Source organism: Ahaetulla prasina, chromosome 6 (assembly GCF_028640845.1).
Source record: "Ahaetulla prasina isolate Xishuangbanna chromosome 6, ASM2864084v1, whole genome shotgun sequence".
NCBI classification, from domain to species: domain Eukaryota; kingdom Metazoa; phylum Chordata; class Lepidosauria; order Squamata; family Colubridae; genus Ahaetulla; species Ahaetulla prasina.
This window is the reverse complement of record NC_080544.1, coordinates 42,410,469-42,428,150: the sequence shown is the minus strand read 5'-3', so window position 1 is coordinate 42,428,150 and position 17,682 is coordinate 42,410,469. Positions and strand designations below refer to the sequence as shown.

Below are 17,682 nucleotides of genomic sequence, written 5' to 3'. Positions count from 1 at the left end.
TCATAAAAATCATATTTTATATATTAGGGTGGATTCTTATTTATTTTCAAAGTAGCAAAGAAGTTTTTGTTTCTTTGGAATTACTTTAAAGAAAATAAAGTTAGGCTCAAAAATAGAATTTTTCAGTTATATACTTACCAAAATGATACTTTGACCCTTTTCAGAAAATCAGTATTTTTTTAAAAATGAATCTTTTAACCATGGAAAATATAACTTCATGAAATGCATTATTCGTATAATTGCTGAGACTTCTTTTGAATGCCAGGTACTAAGTATTCTTTGATTTGAAATATAAGATTTAAAAAAAAACATTAATTTTATTTCGTATTTCAGCATTTAGAATTCATGGGATCTTAAACCATAATTATTATGTAATATTGTTGAAAATTATATTTTATTACTTCAGGTATTTGTACAAACTTTGTGACCTGCACAAAGAATGTGATAACTACACTGAAGCCGCCTACACATTACTTCTCCATGCAAAGCTTCTTAAGGTATATACTTCACATACTTTTAATCTTGAAGGTTTAGAATTTAAGATGCAAAATTTCTCCAGAAATAAATAATACCTGCATACAAAATACAATTTTATAAGAAACAGAAAGCTAGGGTATAGAATTGTTACTGGATTTTTGCCTGAAATTTAGTTTAAAGTCAATCACCCAAGGACCTGGGGTGGAAGTAAAGACAAAGTACCCCAAGAGAATAACCGCAAATGTCAGTACAGATTGTTAACCACGATGTGATGTATCATCTGTTTAGATTCAGCATGGGGCACGTTTCACCATCCTTATTAGTGTGGCCTTAAAGATACCTTACTTTTTCCAGGGTTTGCATGATAGCTATGCAGAAAATATATGTTTGAATCAAGGAGATGTGACATGATGCAACCATGTCACTGCTCTGTTGACAATTCATTAATGCCTTCTTAACACATGTTTTTCTGAATCAAGTGGCTATCATGTGAGCCCAAGGAAAGTCAAGACTTCTTTAAGGATATGCTGACAAGTACAGCTAACAGTCATGCTAGATCTGAAACGTCTTTCCCGCTTTGGATCCAAATATTGCAAGTAAGATATTGAAACTTATAAGCAATATTCCAAGTTTGTAGAGTGGTACCTGCTTCGTTTTCTTCTCCAGTTGTTTTTTTTCTTTAGGTAGCAGATTTTTTAGCACTGCAGGGTGACTCGTTACAACTTTGTACCCTTCTCCAAATATCACAGTTTTTGAAGAATATGGATACTTCAAAATACGAGAAACTATTCACAACAAGAGCATCTCTTGATATTTGCCTTGAAGTATCTTTAAATGTAACTTGGTAGAAAAAGAAATCATAATAGTTTTCCCCATTTCTATAATGATCAAGGGGTGGGAGATGATTTAGATAAGTCTTTGTAGTTATAGCTGTATTCTTGCAATTTGCCCTTCCACCCCTTTATAATTACTTTACAATGCTATTAAGTCAACTAAATGTTTCTAAGAATGTTTATATGTGTAGATAGAAAATGCATTCTTTAATATTTGTACTTCGTAGTAAGATCAAGTTAGATATCCATACGCACATGCACACATAGACACACACACAGTTTTAAAAGATAATGAAATTCTCTTTACTTCAAATAAATCTTCCTTTTTTTCTCAATCTGGTTTTTGTGTGTGTGTGTGTGTGTGTGTGTATACATATGGCAAAATAGATGATAGATAGATAGATAGATAGATAGATAGATAGATAGATAGATAGATAGATAGATAGATAGAGGTATAGAGGTATAGATTAAATATAGATAGTTGAATACAGCAGTAAAAATAATTTCATTATCTTTTAAAATGGTCAGATGGGTCAGCTGAATGTAGTTTTTCCTAAGCGGTTTTTGACCATTCATATGCTAATGTTCTAATTAACCCTTTGGGTAAATTAGTAGTAAACAAATTACTTTTGAAAAGATAAAGAAAGTGACGTTGTGAGGTCCATCTTATTTTGCCGAAAACAAGTGTTCCTTGCTGATTGAAGGCCTCCATAAATGGAACAGGGAGGATAGAATATCTGAAAACTTTTCTCCTTTCCTTCTGATCCTCAAGCCTTTCAGCATTCTCTAAAGCTTTAAGCTGAATCTGGTAATGCACAAAAAACTGCAGATGAGAGATTAAGAATCACCGTATAATCTGCATTCTTCAGTCACCTTTCATTGTGCATCTATCACAAAAGGGGTCATTCTGGTATAAAGCTGAATCATCCCTATAATATTGTTTGCATGAATATTTAGGCCAGATAATATGCTTACATATCGTAGGATCTCCAGGTTCATCTGCCTTAAAACACCTGGTTCCTATTGGAGGGCATCATTTCTATTCCTTTCAGATCTTCCTACAGATCCATGCTGAATCACAAGAGTCTGGCAGGGAACTCAACTCTACATTTGCACACATAAAGCATAGAACTCCTTTTGTGACTCTGGATTCATGCTGCATAGTTAGGAGTTCTGTGCAAATGGAGGTGACACACACAAAGATATAATGCATGTGGACCATGTTATATCCCTTTCCTCCAGTTCAAGTTCTCAAACTTTCCAGCAACCAGCTGACTGTGGCATTTGTTCATTTCTGTGAGACAGAAAGACCATTTTTTTCTATCAGCATTTCAATGTAATATTTGTTTGCTGGGCAATATTCTAAGTGTTGACTATCCTAGTGTTTGTAAGCCATGTTAAAAACGTACAAATACCATACAGTATTTGGGGGGGAAAATCCATACATAACATCATGATACTGATATTAATGATGAAAATGATTTTCTGATGGATTTATGGTTCATTTTAAAATCATTGTTATGAGCCATGCTAGTCTGTGATCTGTTTTGATATTATATAAGAAAGAGGTTTCAGAAAAAAAATAGAGACAAAAGATAAATTATAGGACATTGAAAGAACGCCTTTAAATAAGAAGAAAATGAAAGAACAGCTACATTATGTTAAATGTAAGAAAATGTCAGTGTCAGAACTGAAAAGATTTGCAGTAGATTTGTAAGACCAATGCAGAGACATTTTTAGTTGATGTACCCATCTTCTCTAAAATTTCTTGTGATTTTATTATAAAAAACAAAATGTTAATGATATTAAGGTCAGGCTTAAAGAATAAAGCTGTCGCCAAACAGCTTTTATTAAAACTGTGAGCTTTCTAATTGTTAATGAGAAATAGATTATTTAAGGAAAGAAAATACAATAATGTGCAGGTAATCCAGATAAGAAGATCCCTATCTACTGTACTTCATTTCACATTTCCTCAGAATTGTAGTCCATCTGTTTACAGAAATTTAGGACTGCCACCTAGTCTAAGTTCCTAATAAAGTTATAAACTTTAGAATAACAAAACATGAGATAGAGTGTTTATACGTTTCAGTAGCATTCAAACACAAACCTGAATTATCAACGAAGTATAATAAAGCAGCTCATTTTGGCAGTTTAAGTGATTGCTACTGCAAGGACAGTCTTCTTGACTTGTGATGTGCGGTGGAGGTCTGCTCAGGCAACCTTTGAAACCCATACTGGAGAGGCCTGACCAGTCTGTCTGACTAAGAAGATGAAGACTGGTCCTTCTACATTAGCCTCTGACGTTCACTCAGATGGCTCTCTCTCCTTCTTTTGCTGCCACTTTCCAAACAAATATTGAAAAGTGCTTCCAAAGTAAATGGCATCTCTTCTTTCCTACAAAAAAACAGAACACAGCCCCACCCTATTTGTATCCTTGCCAATGTCAATTGCCTCTTTTCAAGAATGCAGCTGTACCCATAATCTGTTTGGATCTATGGTCCAAAGTTCTTCAGATGAGAAGGTCTTAGTGAGGATATGGATAGAAGATGGGAGAAAAAAATAACAGTAACAAAGGAAATGAATGCAATTTTGGAATAACAGGGGCAGGGGCAGCAGCTACTACCTGTGGAAACAAGATAATAAGACTGATTGAAAAAAACCTCAGTAAGCAGCAATGATGCTACTTGGAACTTGATTTGGTAACCATCCCTTCCATTATGAAGACAACCAAGAAAGAGAGAAAAGTCCTAGTAACAAGCAAGATCATAATTTTCTGATTTCCTTGTGTTAATTAATAAAGATACATATTCACAGAAAGAACAGATTTCTCTATGCCTGCATACCTTCAGTATCAATATTATTCTTTTAGCTTAAATACTTTTAATAAATACTTTTGAATAAATATTCAATTCAGCTTCATTAAAAATTCTTTAAGATATATTAGCTCTAATTTATACATTTGGCAGGATCCCTGTGTTTGATTTTATAATTTTAGTCCTGTATTAATTCAATAATACAGGAAAGCTTCATTCATCTCTTCCATGTAAGATAAAAGACCCACACATAACATTTGGTAGCAGCTGTGTTGAAATCCATGGGCATGCAATTGCATTTTCCATATGTTGATTTTGAACGTCTATAAATTATGTATTGTAGTACTGGCCCAAATCTGGGAACAGTAATCAATGATTGAATTGTTTGCCATCTCATAGAAGTCTTTTTAACTGTATGCTCATTTGTGAATCTCTTAAAATAACTAATTAATGAATATGTTTTATAATTTAAACTGTAATCTAATCATATTCTAACAATCTCAGTGTTTGTCTTCTACCTCTTGATAGCAAGGATTGATAATACAATTACAATTCAACCTGTTCTGATATAGTGCCACATGAATCTCCAGCCAATATGACTGCAGATTGGTTGGTTTGATTTTTCCTTGCAGATTTTTCCTGTCAGCATTGAGGGATTGGGGTTGAAGAAAGAAGGCTAGAATATGTACCTTCATCTTCCCTCAAGGAACTGATATTTTGGAAATCTGAAGAAGGGTTACAACATATACTAATTTTTCTTAAAATCCCAAATCATATCTGATTTTTTCCCCTTTCTTGTCTCATTATTCTATTTACTCAAAACTGATCAGTGCTGCAGGCTCATTTACAACAGAACAATTCTATAAATGATTATGTGAGGCATTTTTATATGAAATAGCTTTTCATTCAGCTCCTGATGTCCTTTAGCAGGTGAAGTCTGAACTTCCAGCACTGATATCATAGTCTACATCCTGAAAAAAATTCCTCACAAATTAATTCCGTGTTTTTTTAATTTTTTAATTTTTTTTAATTTTTATTTGCATTTATATCCCGCCCTTCTCTGAAGACTCAGGTCTTCAATAGTCAAGCAATAGTCTTCATCCATTTGTATATTATATACAAAGTCAACTTATTGCCCCCAACAATCTGGGTCCTCATTTTACCTACCTTATAAAGGATGGAAGGCTGAGTCAACCTTGGGCCTGGTGGGACTTGAACCTGCAATAATTGTAAGCAGCTGCTGTTAATAACAGACTGCATTAGTCTGTTGAGCCACCAGAGGCCCTGGTGGCTTTTAGTACAGTGGTACTCCAGTACTCATAATTAATTGGTCCAAGGAGGATGATGAGTACTAAAAAAATAAGTGCCAAACAAAGACAAGCATGTGACATTTTATTTTGGCTGGAAAGGGTAATGAGTCACAAGGCAGGTGATAGACAACTTCTAGCTTGTGCACAGAGTACCAAACAAATGACGAGTAGCGGGGGAAAAAATTCTCATCAACATGCATTGAGTAGCAAATTTGTCAAATTTCAGGGCAGTTGAGTATCAAGTTACCACTATATTTACTGTTAGTGCGATTTTTTTTTTAAATATTTGTGGGTTTTATATTTGTCTGTTTGTTGCACGACAGGCGTGCTGCTCAGAATTGCCTTTGGTGAGATGGCAGGATTGATAAATAAATAAATTAATAATTTTTTTTGATTTGTTTAAAGCAGGATAGAGCTATATGTACATTAATCATTATTAATGTTTAATTTCTTCATGGCTTTCATTTGATATAGTGGTCTGAAGAACCTTGTGCAGCACATCTTACTCAACGAGATGGCTACCAGGCAGCAACGCAAGGACAACTGAAAGATCAGCTCTATCAAGAAATTATCCATTATTTTGACAAGGGCAAGGTAATAAGGGGGAAAAAAGCCCAAGTTACATTATTTGACCAAAAGTTGTAAACTCTGTGTGAGAATAATAGTACGTTCTGAATAATTATGAAGAGTATTCTAGACATGAGAAGAATAAAGTGGCATTTCCAATTAGCTAGGAATGGTTATAGTTATTAGAGATTTATGGGAATAACCTCTGCAGGTTCATAAGACTTCTCAGCACCTTACGTTTTAACTCTAAAGAAAATAGTTTGCTTTTATGAGACTATGTGGGCTTACTACAAAAGTGAACCTTCTGAATTATTGTTACTGATTCTGAATCTTAAGAGCTGGACTGATAAAATATCCAGCTTTGAATTGCTTTTCTTTGCTGAGAATATCAAACAAAATGACCAGTAATTTGATATTGCTCACTTTAGATTTTTGAGAACATGAAAGATGTTCTCTCTTCCCTGCCTTAAACAGACACTAAAAAGTGAATTAGATATTATATGAGAATCACATCAATTTTTTTAAAAAAAACAAGATGAACAGTGGACTCAGTATTTCCAGTTCTTCTGAATAAATTCCTTCTCCTTTTCCCCATTCTATCCCAGTTCCTTATCAGATTCCCCAGAGTGAAAAAAAAATAAAAATAGTATATGTTGCATGATTATTTTCAAGAATTGTTGTTAAGTGAGAAAAGTCACACTTTGCTAGAAAAAAATTCCCTGAGGATGGGCTCCAGGACGAGAACAAAAGCTCAGAAGACTAAACCTCTGGTCCTGGTGACCGACTCAGATTAGATCCTGCAACATTATCCTGGAACCCGTATATTTGCCTTCATTCATAAAATATATTTAATTCTAGGCACATACAAGTAGTCCTCAACTTACGACCACAATTGGAGTATAATCTCTGTTTCTAAGCAAGGCAGCTGTTAAGAGAGTTACACCTGATTTTATACCACATTTTTGCCATAGTTTTCAGGTTTCAAATTTTTATTAGTTTATCAGAATATAAAATACAAAGGAAAATGAAAATAATGGGAAACTATCAGAGAGAAAAAAAAGGGAAAACATGTGGGATAGAAGGGGAAAAAGAAAAAAAAAGGCACGGACTTCCGAATCTTTTGAGTATAGTAGAAGATAATAACATTGCAGCCTCAACTTCTTATTTTTACATAGTAATACATACATACTTATGGCCACAATTGAGCTCAACATTCCTGTTGTTAAGTGAGACATTTGTTAAGTGAGCCTTGCCCCATTGTATCTTTCTTGGCTCAGTTGTTAAGTGAATCACTGTAGTTGATAAGTTAGTAACCTGGTTGTTAAGTGAATTTGGGTTCCCCATTGACTTTGCTTGTCAAAAGGTTGCAAAAGATGATCACTTGACCTTGGAACATAACAACGGTCATATATCTGAGTCAGTTGCCAAGTATCTGAATTTTGATCACATGATCATAGGGATGCTGCAAAGGTCATAACTGTGAAAAATGGTTGTAAGTCCATTTGTTCAGTGCTTTTGTAACTTTGAATGGTCACTAAATGAACTGTTGTAAGTTGAGGACTATCTGTACTGGCCATTTCTATAACAACAAACCTATCTAACCAGTGAAACCAAAATTTAAATCGAGACGGTTAAATTGATTGTCTTATTCAAAGAAAAAAAACATATCTAATTTAAAAAATGAATTTTTTTAATTAAATGGAAAAAAAAACTTTGAATTTTTTTGTGCCACAGTTGTTAAACGAATCAGTACAGGTGTTAAGTTAATCATGCAGTTCTTAAGCAAATCCAGCTTTCTCCATTGACTTTGCTTGCTAGAAACCATCTGGGAAGATTGCAAATGACAATCATATGACCCCAGCATGCTACAAACATCCTAAATTCATGCTGGTTTTCTGAATTTTGATCACATGATCTTGGGAATGCTAGGATGGCCATAAGTGCAAGGGCTGGTCATAAATCTCCTTTTTCAGTGCCATTGTAATTTTGAGTAGTTGCTAAACAAATAGTTGTATTGTCATGGCCCTGTCGGAGCCTGAGTCTGAGAAGGAGGATGAGATGGAGCTAGGGCCAATGGAGGAACAACTGGATGAGCAGGATGAGACAGTCCCGGGTCCCCAAGCCTGGGAGGGAAGGATCAGCAACAAGAAAGAGGGGGCGCCGGAAGACCGGGCGAAGAGGGAGGACAGGGCAAGCAGTGGAGCAAAGGAGTGACGGAATTTCAGTGACAAGCAATTACCTCCCGCCAATCATGAAAATGGAGAAGAGGTGGGATCAGCGCAGTACAACCTGACGACTCAGGAGGAGTGCATCCCGCCACTCTTCACAAGGCTTACCTGAGGAATGAGATTTAGGGAGACGCCGTTGGTAGGGGCGTTTGTTGGGAACAAGTGTTGTTTCTTCCAGTCTCACGTGCTGTTACTGACGTCTGGATACTCTGCTGTGCTTGCCTTGTTTGCCATGCTGGCCTTGCTTGCCTGGCCTGGCTACGTGCGAGGTTGCAGTGACACAGTTATACTCTGGGTGGTGCTGCATTCCTAGGGAACTCTTCCTGTGAGAAGGACTCTCTGAAACCAAATTCCTTGAACTGTGGCTGCTCTCAGAACTGTGCTGTTCCTCTACTAATAGCTAATAGGACTAATACCAACCGGGACTTATTGGAGGTGCATGTTTAGAAGTTGGCTCCTGGACTTGCAGTGAATGGTGGGACTTTTGGGGGAAAGTTGGAACAATAAAGGGGAGTTCTGGCTATGTTGTTTCTGTGCCCAGCCCAGGGTCATCACATGTAAGTTGAAGACTACCTATATTTATTCTTCCGACTTTCCTAGAGAGGATTTGTATCCTCAGGCTAGTGACAACAACCCCTGGAATAGAGGAAATCCAAAATCTGTTTTGTCTTCACGGGGTAAGAAGCTGGCTTGAATGCTTAACCAACTTTACCCCCTGCAGCTATCACTATGCAGTCACCTTGGAAGCAGATTTCTTTCTGCTAGCTCGTCTTTAAGTCACCCACTGGTGACATCAACAGGAAGAATAGCTGTCTGTTGCTCAGGCAAGGAAAGGCTTAAGCATCTCAAAATTGCAGTGCTTCCAGGCAGCGTAGCAAAACAATTTTGGAAGTTGAGCCGTTTTGTATATCTGAATATAAAAATATAACATTCAGCCTGAAATTACATAATTGGCCTAGCAAGTATTGTTGAGAATAAGTACAAGTTGTCTGCCTGATCATTTTACAAAAAATAATAATAATGGAGATAAATGTAGCTCCGTCCAGTATCAGTTCTTTAAACCTGAAGATGGACCAGATGTTATTGAACACTTCGAGTTCTAGAATTCATTTTTCACCTCCTCTTCCCAGTAGAGAAATTATGTATTATCAGTGAGTTACTTTGTGTTAAGTATTAACAATAAGAAATATAATCCATCACATTCATATGCTGTCTTTCCTGTAAGGCTTAAAAGAAAAATAATGTACAAATGTGATAAATAATAATTAATGATAAACTTGGGGGTTAACAAAAACTATCCAATCTGTTCTATGTAGCTATTTCTAAAAGGAAATAATAGGGACAGCTTTTAAATATGAATTTTCAGGCAGTGAAACAAACTGAATTAGAAAGCTGGAATTTTTTTGCAGCATATTTAATGACTTTAATGGCTTAAGATGCTTGTGGAGGAAGCAACTGCAGTACCTATATATTTTTTAAAGAACTGATTTGTGCATTTCTGCTACTATGATATTAATGGGCTGTTTATGAACAGCAGGTAAAGTATCTGTTTACAATGCCTTAATCTGTGCTGACCTTTACAAAACGAGGAATTCACAGTTTGCAAGAACATTGTTTTATCAAACAACTTCATTTTTATTTTGGCTCTAATTGTGTTGAGTAGTGTAGTCATAAATGGAAAAAGGGAGTAGAAGGCAGCTAGTTTGAGCACTGCTAGGCGTTTACTTGCTTCCTTCCTTTTTGCATTTCAAAAGATCAGCAAATTTTTTTACTTAGTCATTAGCATTTATGTAACAAATGTTATTGCTCTTTCATTGTCCTTGAATTTTCTGTCTGCAACTTTGAATTTGCTTTGTCGGGCTCTTCACATTTAGGAAACACTTGAATTTAGGAACACTTTGAATCCACTTTTGAACAAACTATTATATTTAATATGCGCCAAAAATAGTTTATGTTTCCAAATTTTCAGACAAGACCCCCTCTCTCCATCTTGAAACATAGGTAAGGATGTATAGTTATAATATATGAGCCACTTCAAGGTATGAACTTTTTGGGAAGTGATGGTGAATGTACCAAGGTGGTCCTTGACCACCAACCATAATGGACTTGCTCATTACAGTCAGAAGTAACCATTACAGTTGAAGTAATCCCTGCTCTTCCACATGTTTATTTATTTATTTATTTATTATTCGTATTTATATACCGCCCTATCTCCCGAAGGACTCAGGGTGGTTCACAGGCAAATAAAAACATTTATGTACAAATTAAAATAACCATTAAAAAACTTATTCTAAAGCCAGATTCTTAAAAAATAATATAAATATTAAAACTAATTAAAACCCCTAAAAATTTAAAATCTAGTCCAGTCCTGCACAGATGAATAAATGTGTCTTAAGCTCGCGACGGAAGGTTCGGAGGTCCGGAAGTTGACGGAGTCCTGGGGGGAGTTCGTTCCAGAGGGTGGGAGCCCCCACAGAGAAGGCCCTTCCCCTGGGCGTCGCCAGACGACATTGCCTAGCTGACGGCACCCTGAGGAGTCCCTCTCTGTGAGAGCGCACGGGTCGGTGAGAGGTATTCGGTAGCAGTAGGCGGTCCCGTAAGTAACCCGGCCCTATGCCATGGAGCGCTTTAAAGATGGTTACCAAAACCTTGAAGCGCACCCGGAAGGCCACAGGTAGCCAGTGCAGTCTGCGCAGGATAGGTGTCATACGGGAGCCATGAGGGGCTCCCTCTATAACCCGCGCAGCCGCATTCTGAACTAACTGCAGTCTCCGGATGCCCTTCAAGGGGAGCCCCATGTAGAGAGCATTGCAGTGATCCAGGCGGGACGTCACGAGGGCGTGAGTGACCGTGCATAGGGCATCCCGGTCTAGAAAGGGGCGCAACTGGTGCACCAGGCGAACCTGGTAGAAAGCTCTCCTGGAGACGGCCATCAAATGGTCTTCAAAAGACAGCCGTTCATCCAGGAGGACGCCCAAGTTGCGCACCCTCTCCATGTACGCTCTCACAGAGAGGGTCTTCTCAGGGTGCCGTCCGCCAAACAGTGTCGGCTGGCGGCCCCCAGGAGTAGGGCCTTCTCTGTGGGGGCAGTGACGCTCTGGAACGAACTTCCCCCTGGCCTGCGTCAAGTGCCTGATCTTCAGACCTTCCGTCGTGAGCTCAAAACATATCTATTTATTAAAGCGGGACTGGCATAATTTGTGTTGAATTTTAAATTGGGCATTCTTAATATTTTTAAATTTTTAAATCTAAATTTTAATAATCAGCCTTTAAAATTTGCTCTTTTTAAATGTTGTTTTAAATTGTATATATTTTGTTTTTATTCTGGCTGTACACCGCCCTGAGTCCTTCGGGAGAAGGGCGGTATAAAAATTTAATAAATAAATAAATAAATAAATAAATGTGGTCGTTGGTGGCCATGTGGTCCATGTGGTCATTAAACAAGTGTGTGGATCATTAAGCAGAGTATGGAATGCCTCAGGGGCCCCGAGAGGTGTAGCACATATTTTTCCCTCCCAGTGAGGTACCTGGTGGTCTGCTTCATGTCCCTTGCAGTCCCACAGATCTTGGGCCTTCTTCCTATCCCACCAGGCCCCAAACCCTCCTAACCTTGCAACACTCATTGTGCATTTATCTTTTGAAGATCTTCAGAGACTGCTCCATTCCTGAGCCTTGTGGAGTAATCCCAAAGTAGCTGCCATTTAGGACACGTTGAACTGTGGACACTCAGAAAATGGTGGTCGCATCTAGGATATAGTGACCAGATGTCCCGCTTTTGGCGGGACAGTCCTCTTTTTAATAATTTGTCCCGCGTCCCGCGGCAATTCCAAAAAGTCCCGATTTTTTTTTGTTTCACTCCCATTCTGAAAATGGGAGGCGGCAATGCAAGAGGAGGAGGCGGAGAAGGGGGCGCGAGAGGGAGGAGAGACGCCGCTTGACTTCACCCGAGAGGAAGAGAGGAAGAAAAGAGCCGAGAGGAGACCCGAGCCTGCCTGGAAGAGCGGAGAAGCAGCAGCCGCTCCTCCTCCTTCAGGCAGATGGCAAGACTCAGCACGCATGCGCAGCCCCCCCCCGTCAATGGTGTCCCGCTTTGCCATCGCTGAAATCTGGTCACTTTAATCTAGGATCGTGCCACACGGGCCAAGAACAGAGCAGTCTGTCTTTCTTCTCTAAATGAAGTTCTGGAGATCTTCAAAAAGAAAGTGAGGAATAGGATATGGAGTCCAGTGGGGTGGAAAACCAGCCCAAGACCCTGTGGGAGTAAATGGAAGGAGATGGGGTGGGGAGCACTGCAGCAGCCCCTATAGTCAGTCATAAGAGTGATTGAGTGCAGGGGCACTCAGCTGTACCTTTGGAATCGGGTCATAAAATGCTTTTGGATGTTCTGCCATAACTTCATATTGTCACTAAATAACAGTCATAAGTCAACAACTACCTATATATCTCATTAAGCAACTTTCCTTAAATAAAGGCTAGGAGAGATTAGAAAAGTGTTTTAAAGATTGCTACTGATAAACTAGCTTATATCTGAGGAAATATTTCTTGAATTTAAAAATAATTGGGATAAAAATAAGATTACAAATTGTTTCTGAATGATTATGATAAATTGTACCACTTCTTTTGACAAATATATATTATTATTTTTAACTTTGTTTTCATGGGATTTTTTTAAATAGATTATACATCTTGCAATAATCATCCAATACAGCTGATAACATGTTTTAGAATTCTAGTGCTCTTTCATAATAAGTAATACAATTTCACCTTCTTTTTAAATAAATACAGAAATTACATGTTTCAACAGCTAGATTTGTTCACAGTAACACATATGAGCAAAATATTCACAATTTCTGTTCAAATGAATGAAACAAAAAATGTTGAGTGGCTAAAAAAAATAATAGGTGAGCAAAAAGAAACTGAATCTACATTTCATTTCTTAGTTCACCAAAACAGAAATATAATTTCAATACATTTGAATAAAATATTGAATAAAAATTATTTTAGATCACAGTTCCATCCTAGACTATACACTTGTATCTGTGAGATATTCATTTATATATTAATTTACTTTTTGGAAACAAAAAAAACCCCCCACTGGTTCTGCTTTATGCTAGCAGGTGAGAAATTATTTTTCCCTGCACCCTTCACCTTCGTCATTTTTATTTCCAGCCCTTTTGTCCCTCACTGTTCACATCATTAATCATTTTAAGCTTACTTAGGATTATTGTTAGATTTAGAAGGACTTGGAACATGAATTTTGGCACGGTTTTTTTAACAATTGCTTTATATGTTGTGACTTTTATATATTGTAAATTACCTAGAGTTGCAAGAAATAGGCAGCATGTAAATTAAATAAATAAATATTCTACTTTGAGAAACAGCTTTAAGCCTCCTGTCCCTAAAAAAGAAAATAGCCTTTGAGACTTCAGAGAACAGAGAAATCTTGCAGTAAAGAAAAACAGGCAGAGAGGATGCAACTGTATCTTGCAAGAAGCCAAAGAGAAGTTATTTTGACTTTATTTCTATTTTATTTTATTTTAAAAAAAAATTCAAACACTTTGAAGAAAATATTAAAACAAATACAGGATAGAACATGAAAAAAATGAAAGAATATTTTTATGCATCCTTTCCATTGATAGAAGAGGAACAGAAAAGAAAAGATGAGTACTTCGATTGACTATGAAAATTGGGTAGGAGATACGGTTTTTAGGACCATTGTTTCTGTTTTCAGGAAGATGGGCCATTGGACAACATGGATTATAGCTGATAAAACTGATATATTATGTTTGGCCAAAGCATAGCCGCTTTTATAATGATGATTGGCAGTAGAAGCCCTGAACCACAGTTTGTGCACTGGAGAAAGGAGAAAGATATTATCAGAATCTCAGACATGACTTTAGAAGAAATCTCACACATTCAGTTTGTCATAGCTTAGTTAGGCTCAAGGCTTGAAATCAGCTTCTTGGTTTCACAACCCTGTCTGCAGTGATAATAATCTTACTGCATATTAGGAAGAAGCTACTAAAATGTAGATTGCCCTCTGTCAACATGAATGTACAGTTCTTTGAAAACAAGGATACATATAACAAGCAGAAAAATGATTGGTCACCAAGGAAGAGTGCCTGCATATACTACAAAGATTGTTTCAGTAAAGTTAATGCTCAACATGAGCTGAAGTTGGGGGAGGAGGAACCCTGTTAAGAACAGTAAAAAGGGCTTCTTCAAGTGTGTTCAAAACAAAAGGAAGAAGAAAGGAATTTCTATACTAGCTGCTCACAAATAAAAGGAAACTACTCAAGTTCCATTTCAGTTTCATGAGATTAATTGTTCCACAAATAATTATAAAGAGCAGAATGATAGAGGGTGACAGAAAGATGGTCAAGAAATGTCTGTTTACTCTGAATTAGTTGACCACATGATTGCATTCTAGGGTTCTGAAATAACTGATCCTTTGGTTGACTCTTTATTTAATATCTGTGATAAATATAGTGAGAGGGTGAAGTACCAAAAAATTGAAAGGGGAGGGGGGTTCTTATTCATACCTTCAGGAAGAAAATTTTAAAATCCAGTACCATTCAGTATTAATTCTTGGGAAGATTCTGCAACAGATCATAAAGAGATATATATCTGTAAGCATCTGTGATAGCTACTAGAAGTCAGTATGAATTTGTCAAGAATAAGCCTTTCCAGAGTAACTTAATCTCATTTTTGATTGGGTAATTTACTTAGTAGAATGTGAAAATGCAGTAGGCGTATCTTGATTTAAACAAAGCATTTTGTAAAGTATCCATGGCACCATGATTATTAAGTTGAGATGATTCTTTTTCTGTCAGTAAGAGAAATGCTTACTCCAATTATTTTTAAATCGCCATATATTATGGAAGTAAAGCAGTCCAAATCTCCAACAGCATAGCCAATAATTAGTACTCTAAGAACAGAATTTGGTCTACAATATATATCATCTGGGATAAATTTTAATCCTTCATAGGTTTTCTTCATACTTGCATATGTGTTACTCAGCAAAATGGATTCAGCACATGATTCACAATGTGAGGTAGACAGTACAACCAACAGATGGATTCACAATCGTCTGATCAATCATACTCAATGTGTAGTCCTCAACGGAACTACATCTAGATGAAAGAAAGCATGCAATGGAGTACTTCAAGGTTCTGTCTTAGGCCCAGTGCCCTTCAACATTTTCATAAATGATTTACATGAGGGGGTAGGACGAGGACTCATCAAATTTGCACACAACACCAAGCTAGGGAGAATAGCTAGCACTTTGGAAGATCAACTCAAGGTTCAGAAGGATCTTGACAGATTTGAAAACTGGGCCATATCCATCAAAATTCAGCTCAGTGATGAGAAAAGGAAGGCCCAACACTTAGGCAAAAAACAACAACAAATGCACATGTATAGAATAGTGGTACCTGACTCAACAGACAGATCTAGGTGTCATAATAGACCATCATTTAAGTATGATCCAACAGTTTGCTGCATCTGCCAAAAAAGCCAATGCAGTCCTAGACTGAATCAACAGAAAGATGGAATCAAGATCACAAAAAGTGATAATGCCACTAGTGAAACCACACGTGGAATATTCTGTCCAGTGCTAGTCACCACAATACAAAAAAGATGCTGAGAACATAAAAGAGTGCAAAGAAGAGCAACAAAGATTATATGGGATCTCAAAATAAATCATGCAATAAAAGGTTGAAGGAATTAGGTATGTCTAGACTAATGAAGAGGAGGAGTGATATGGTAGCAATATTCCTGTACTTGAGGAGTTCTCAAAGAAAAGAGGAAGTCAACCTATTCTCCAAAGCATCTGAGGGCAGAACATAACAGGTAGAAGATCATTAAAGAGATATCCAACCTGGAAATTTCTTCACAGTGAGAGTAATTAATCAGTGGAATGACATTTCTCCAGAAATTGTGGGTGCTCCATCACTGGAGGATTGTAGAAGAGATTGGACAACCATTTGTCTAGAATAGCATAAGTTTCCTGCTCAAGCAGGAGGTTGGACAAGTTCCCTTCCAAACACGTTATTCTCTATATTTTCATAGCACGTGACTTTTGTTAATTTTAACCTTAGTTGGTTTTTGTGTGTGTTTGTGTGACTTCCTGTGATTTGCAAACTTGAACCTTTGGGTTAGCTTGTGAGTAAGTATAAATCAGGAAACAGATTAATTCAGTAACCAGATAACATGTGACATTTGACTGTAAATGCGTTTAATGAAATGAAATTTCAGATAACATTATTTCTTGAGTGCTTCACTCTTTCTCAAGGATCCTTATCTATCTTTCAAAAGACAACTACTTATCTTAGGGCTTTATATACTGCAAATGGGATGCGGTGGCTCAGGGGCTAGGACATTGAGCTTGTCGATTGAAAAGTCGGCAGCTCAGCGGTTCGAATCCCTAGTGCTGCCGTGTAACGGGGTGAGCTCCCATTACTTGTCCCAGCTTCTGCCAACCTAGCAGTTTCGAAAGCACATAAAAATGCAAGTAGAAAAAATAGGGACCACCTTTTGTGGGAAGGTAACAGTGTTCCGTGCACCTTTGGCATTGAGTCATGCCAGCCACATGACCATGGAGACCTCTTCGGACAGTGCTGGCTCTTCGGCTTTGAAACGGAGATGAGCACCACCTCCCTAGAGTCGGCAACGACTAGCACGTATGAGCGAGGGGAACCTTTAACTTTTTATATTGCAAATATATAGGAAATCAGAAGCAGAAGAAGTAAATCCAAGAAAAAACAGGAGGATATTATTAGTGCTATGAAGTTTTTTTATATACACTTGATAAAAACAGTTCCTAATAAGATTCAAATTGGCAATGCTAGTTTCAGAGTTATCAAAACATTTTCTTTGAAGCATTTCAAATACATTGTTCCCACAGTTCATGCACGTAAAGCTATAGAAAATGTCAGTGTAAGTTTGTGTAAAGATCTAAATGATACCCCACGAAGCATTTATGTACGTTTATAAGAAATAAGTGAAGGAAGCTTCTGAATATCTTTTCAGTAGAGGACAGAAATAAATAAGATGAGAAAGTATTTCAGCTTCTCAGTAGGGAATGAAAAAAATGAAAACACAGCGCTAGTTTCCTAAGGTTGTCATCAGTACAGTGATCAAGGAAATTCAACTACTGAAATATACATGTTTGGGTAGCACCTTTGGGAATCTTCCATCTAAATACTGATAATAAGAGAAAGATAAAATAGACCTATATTTAGAAAACTGACGTCCTGAGAGCGCTCATCATTCCATATTTCACTCCTGTTGATTAGGAAGCCACTGAGATATTCTCTAATTATCAACTGAAGTACATCTTGTACTTTACTGATGATTACAAGTATATTGTAGAAGAGCAATTTGTCTATCCATATTAACATTATTACTTCTAATGACTAGATAAACAATTTTGGAATAAAATACTAGATATTTA

At 37.1% G+C, this 17,682-nt stretch overlaps 1 protein-coding gene across 6 annotated transcripts in view; it reads left to right on the top strand.

Moving 5' to 3' along the window:
* The window catches only part of DOCK1 (dedicator of cytokinesis 1), a 513,270-nt gene that overhangs the window by 419,574 nt on the left and 76,014 nt on the right, over positions 1-17,682 (top strand). For all 6 annotated transcript variants that reach the window (XM_058189019.1, XM_058189020.1, XM_058189022.1 and 3 more), the window contains 2 exons: positions 407-497; positions 5,908-6,027. In XM_058189019.1, the coding sequence (XP_058045002.1) occupies positions 407-497; positions 5,908-6,027 (211 nt within the window). The remainder of the gene's footprint in view (positions 1-406; positions 498-5,907; positions 6,028-17,682) is intronic.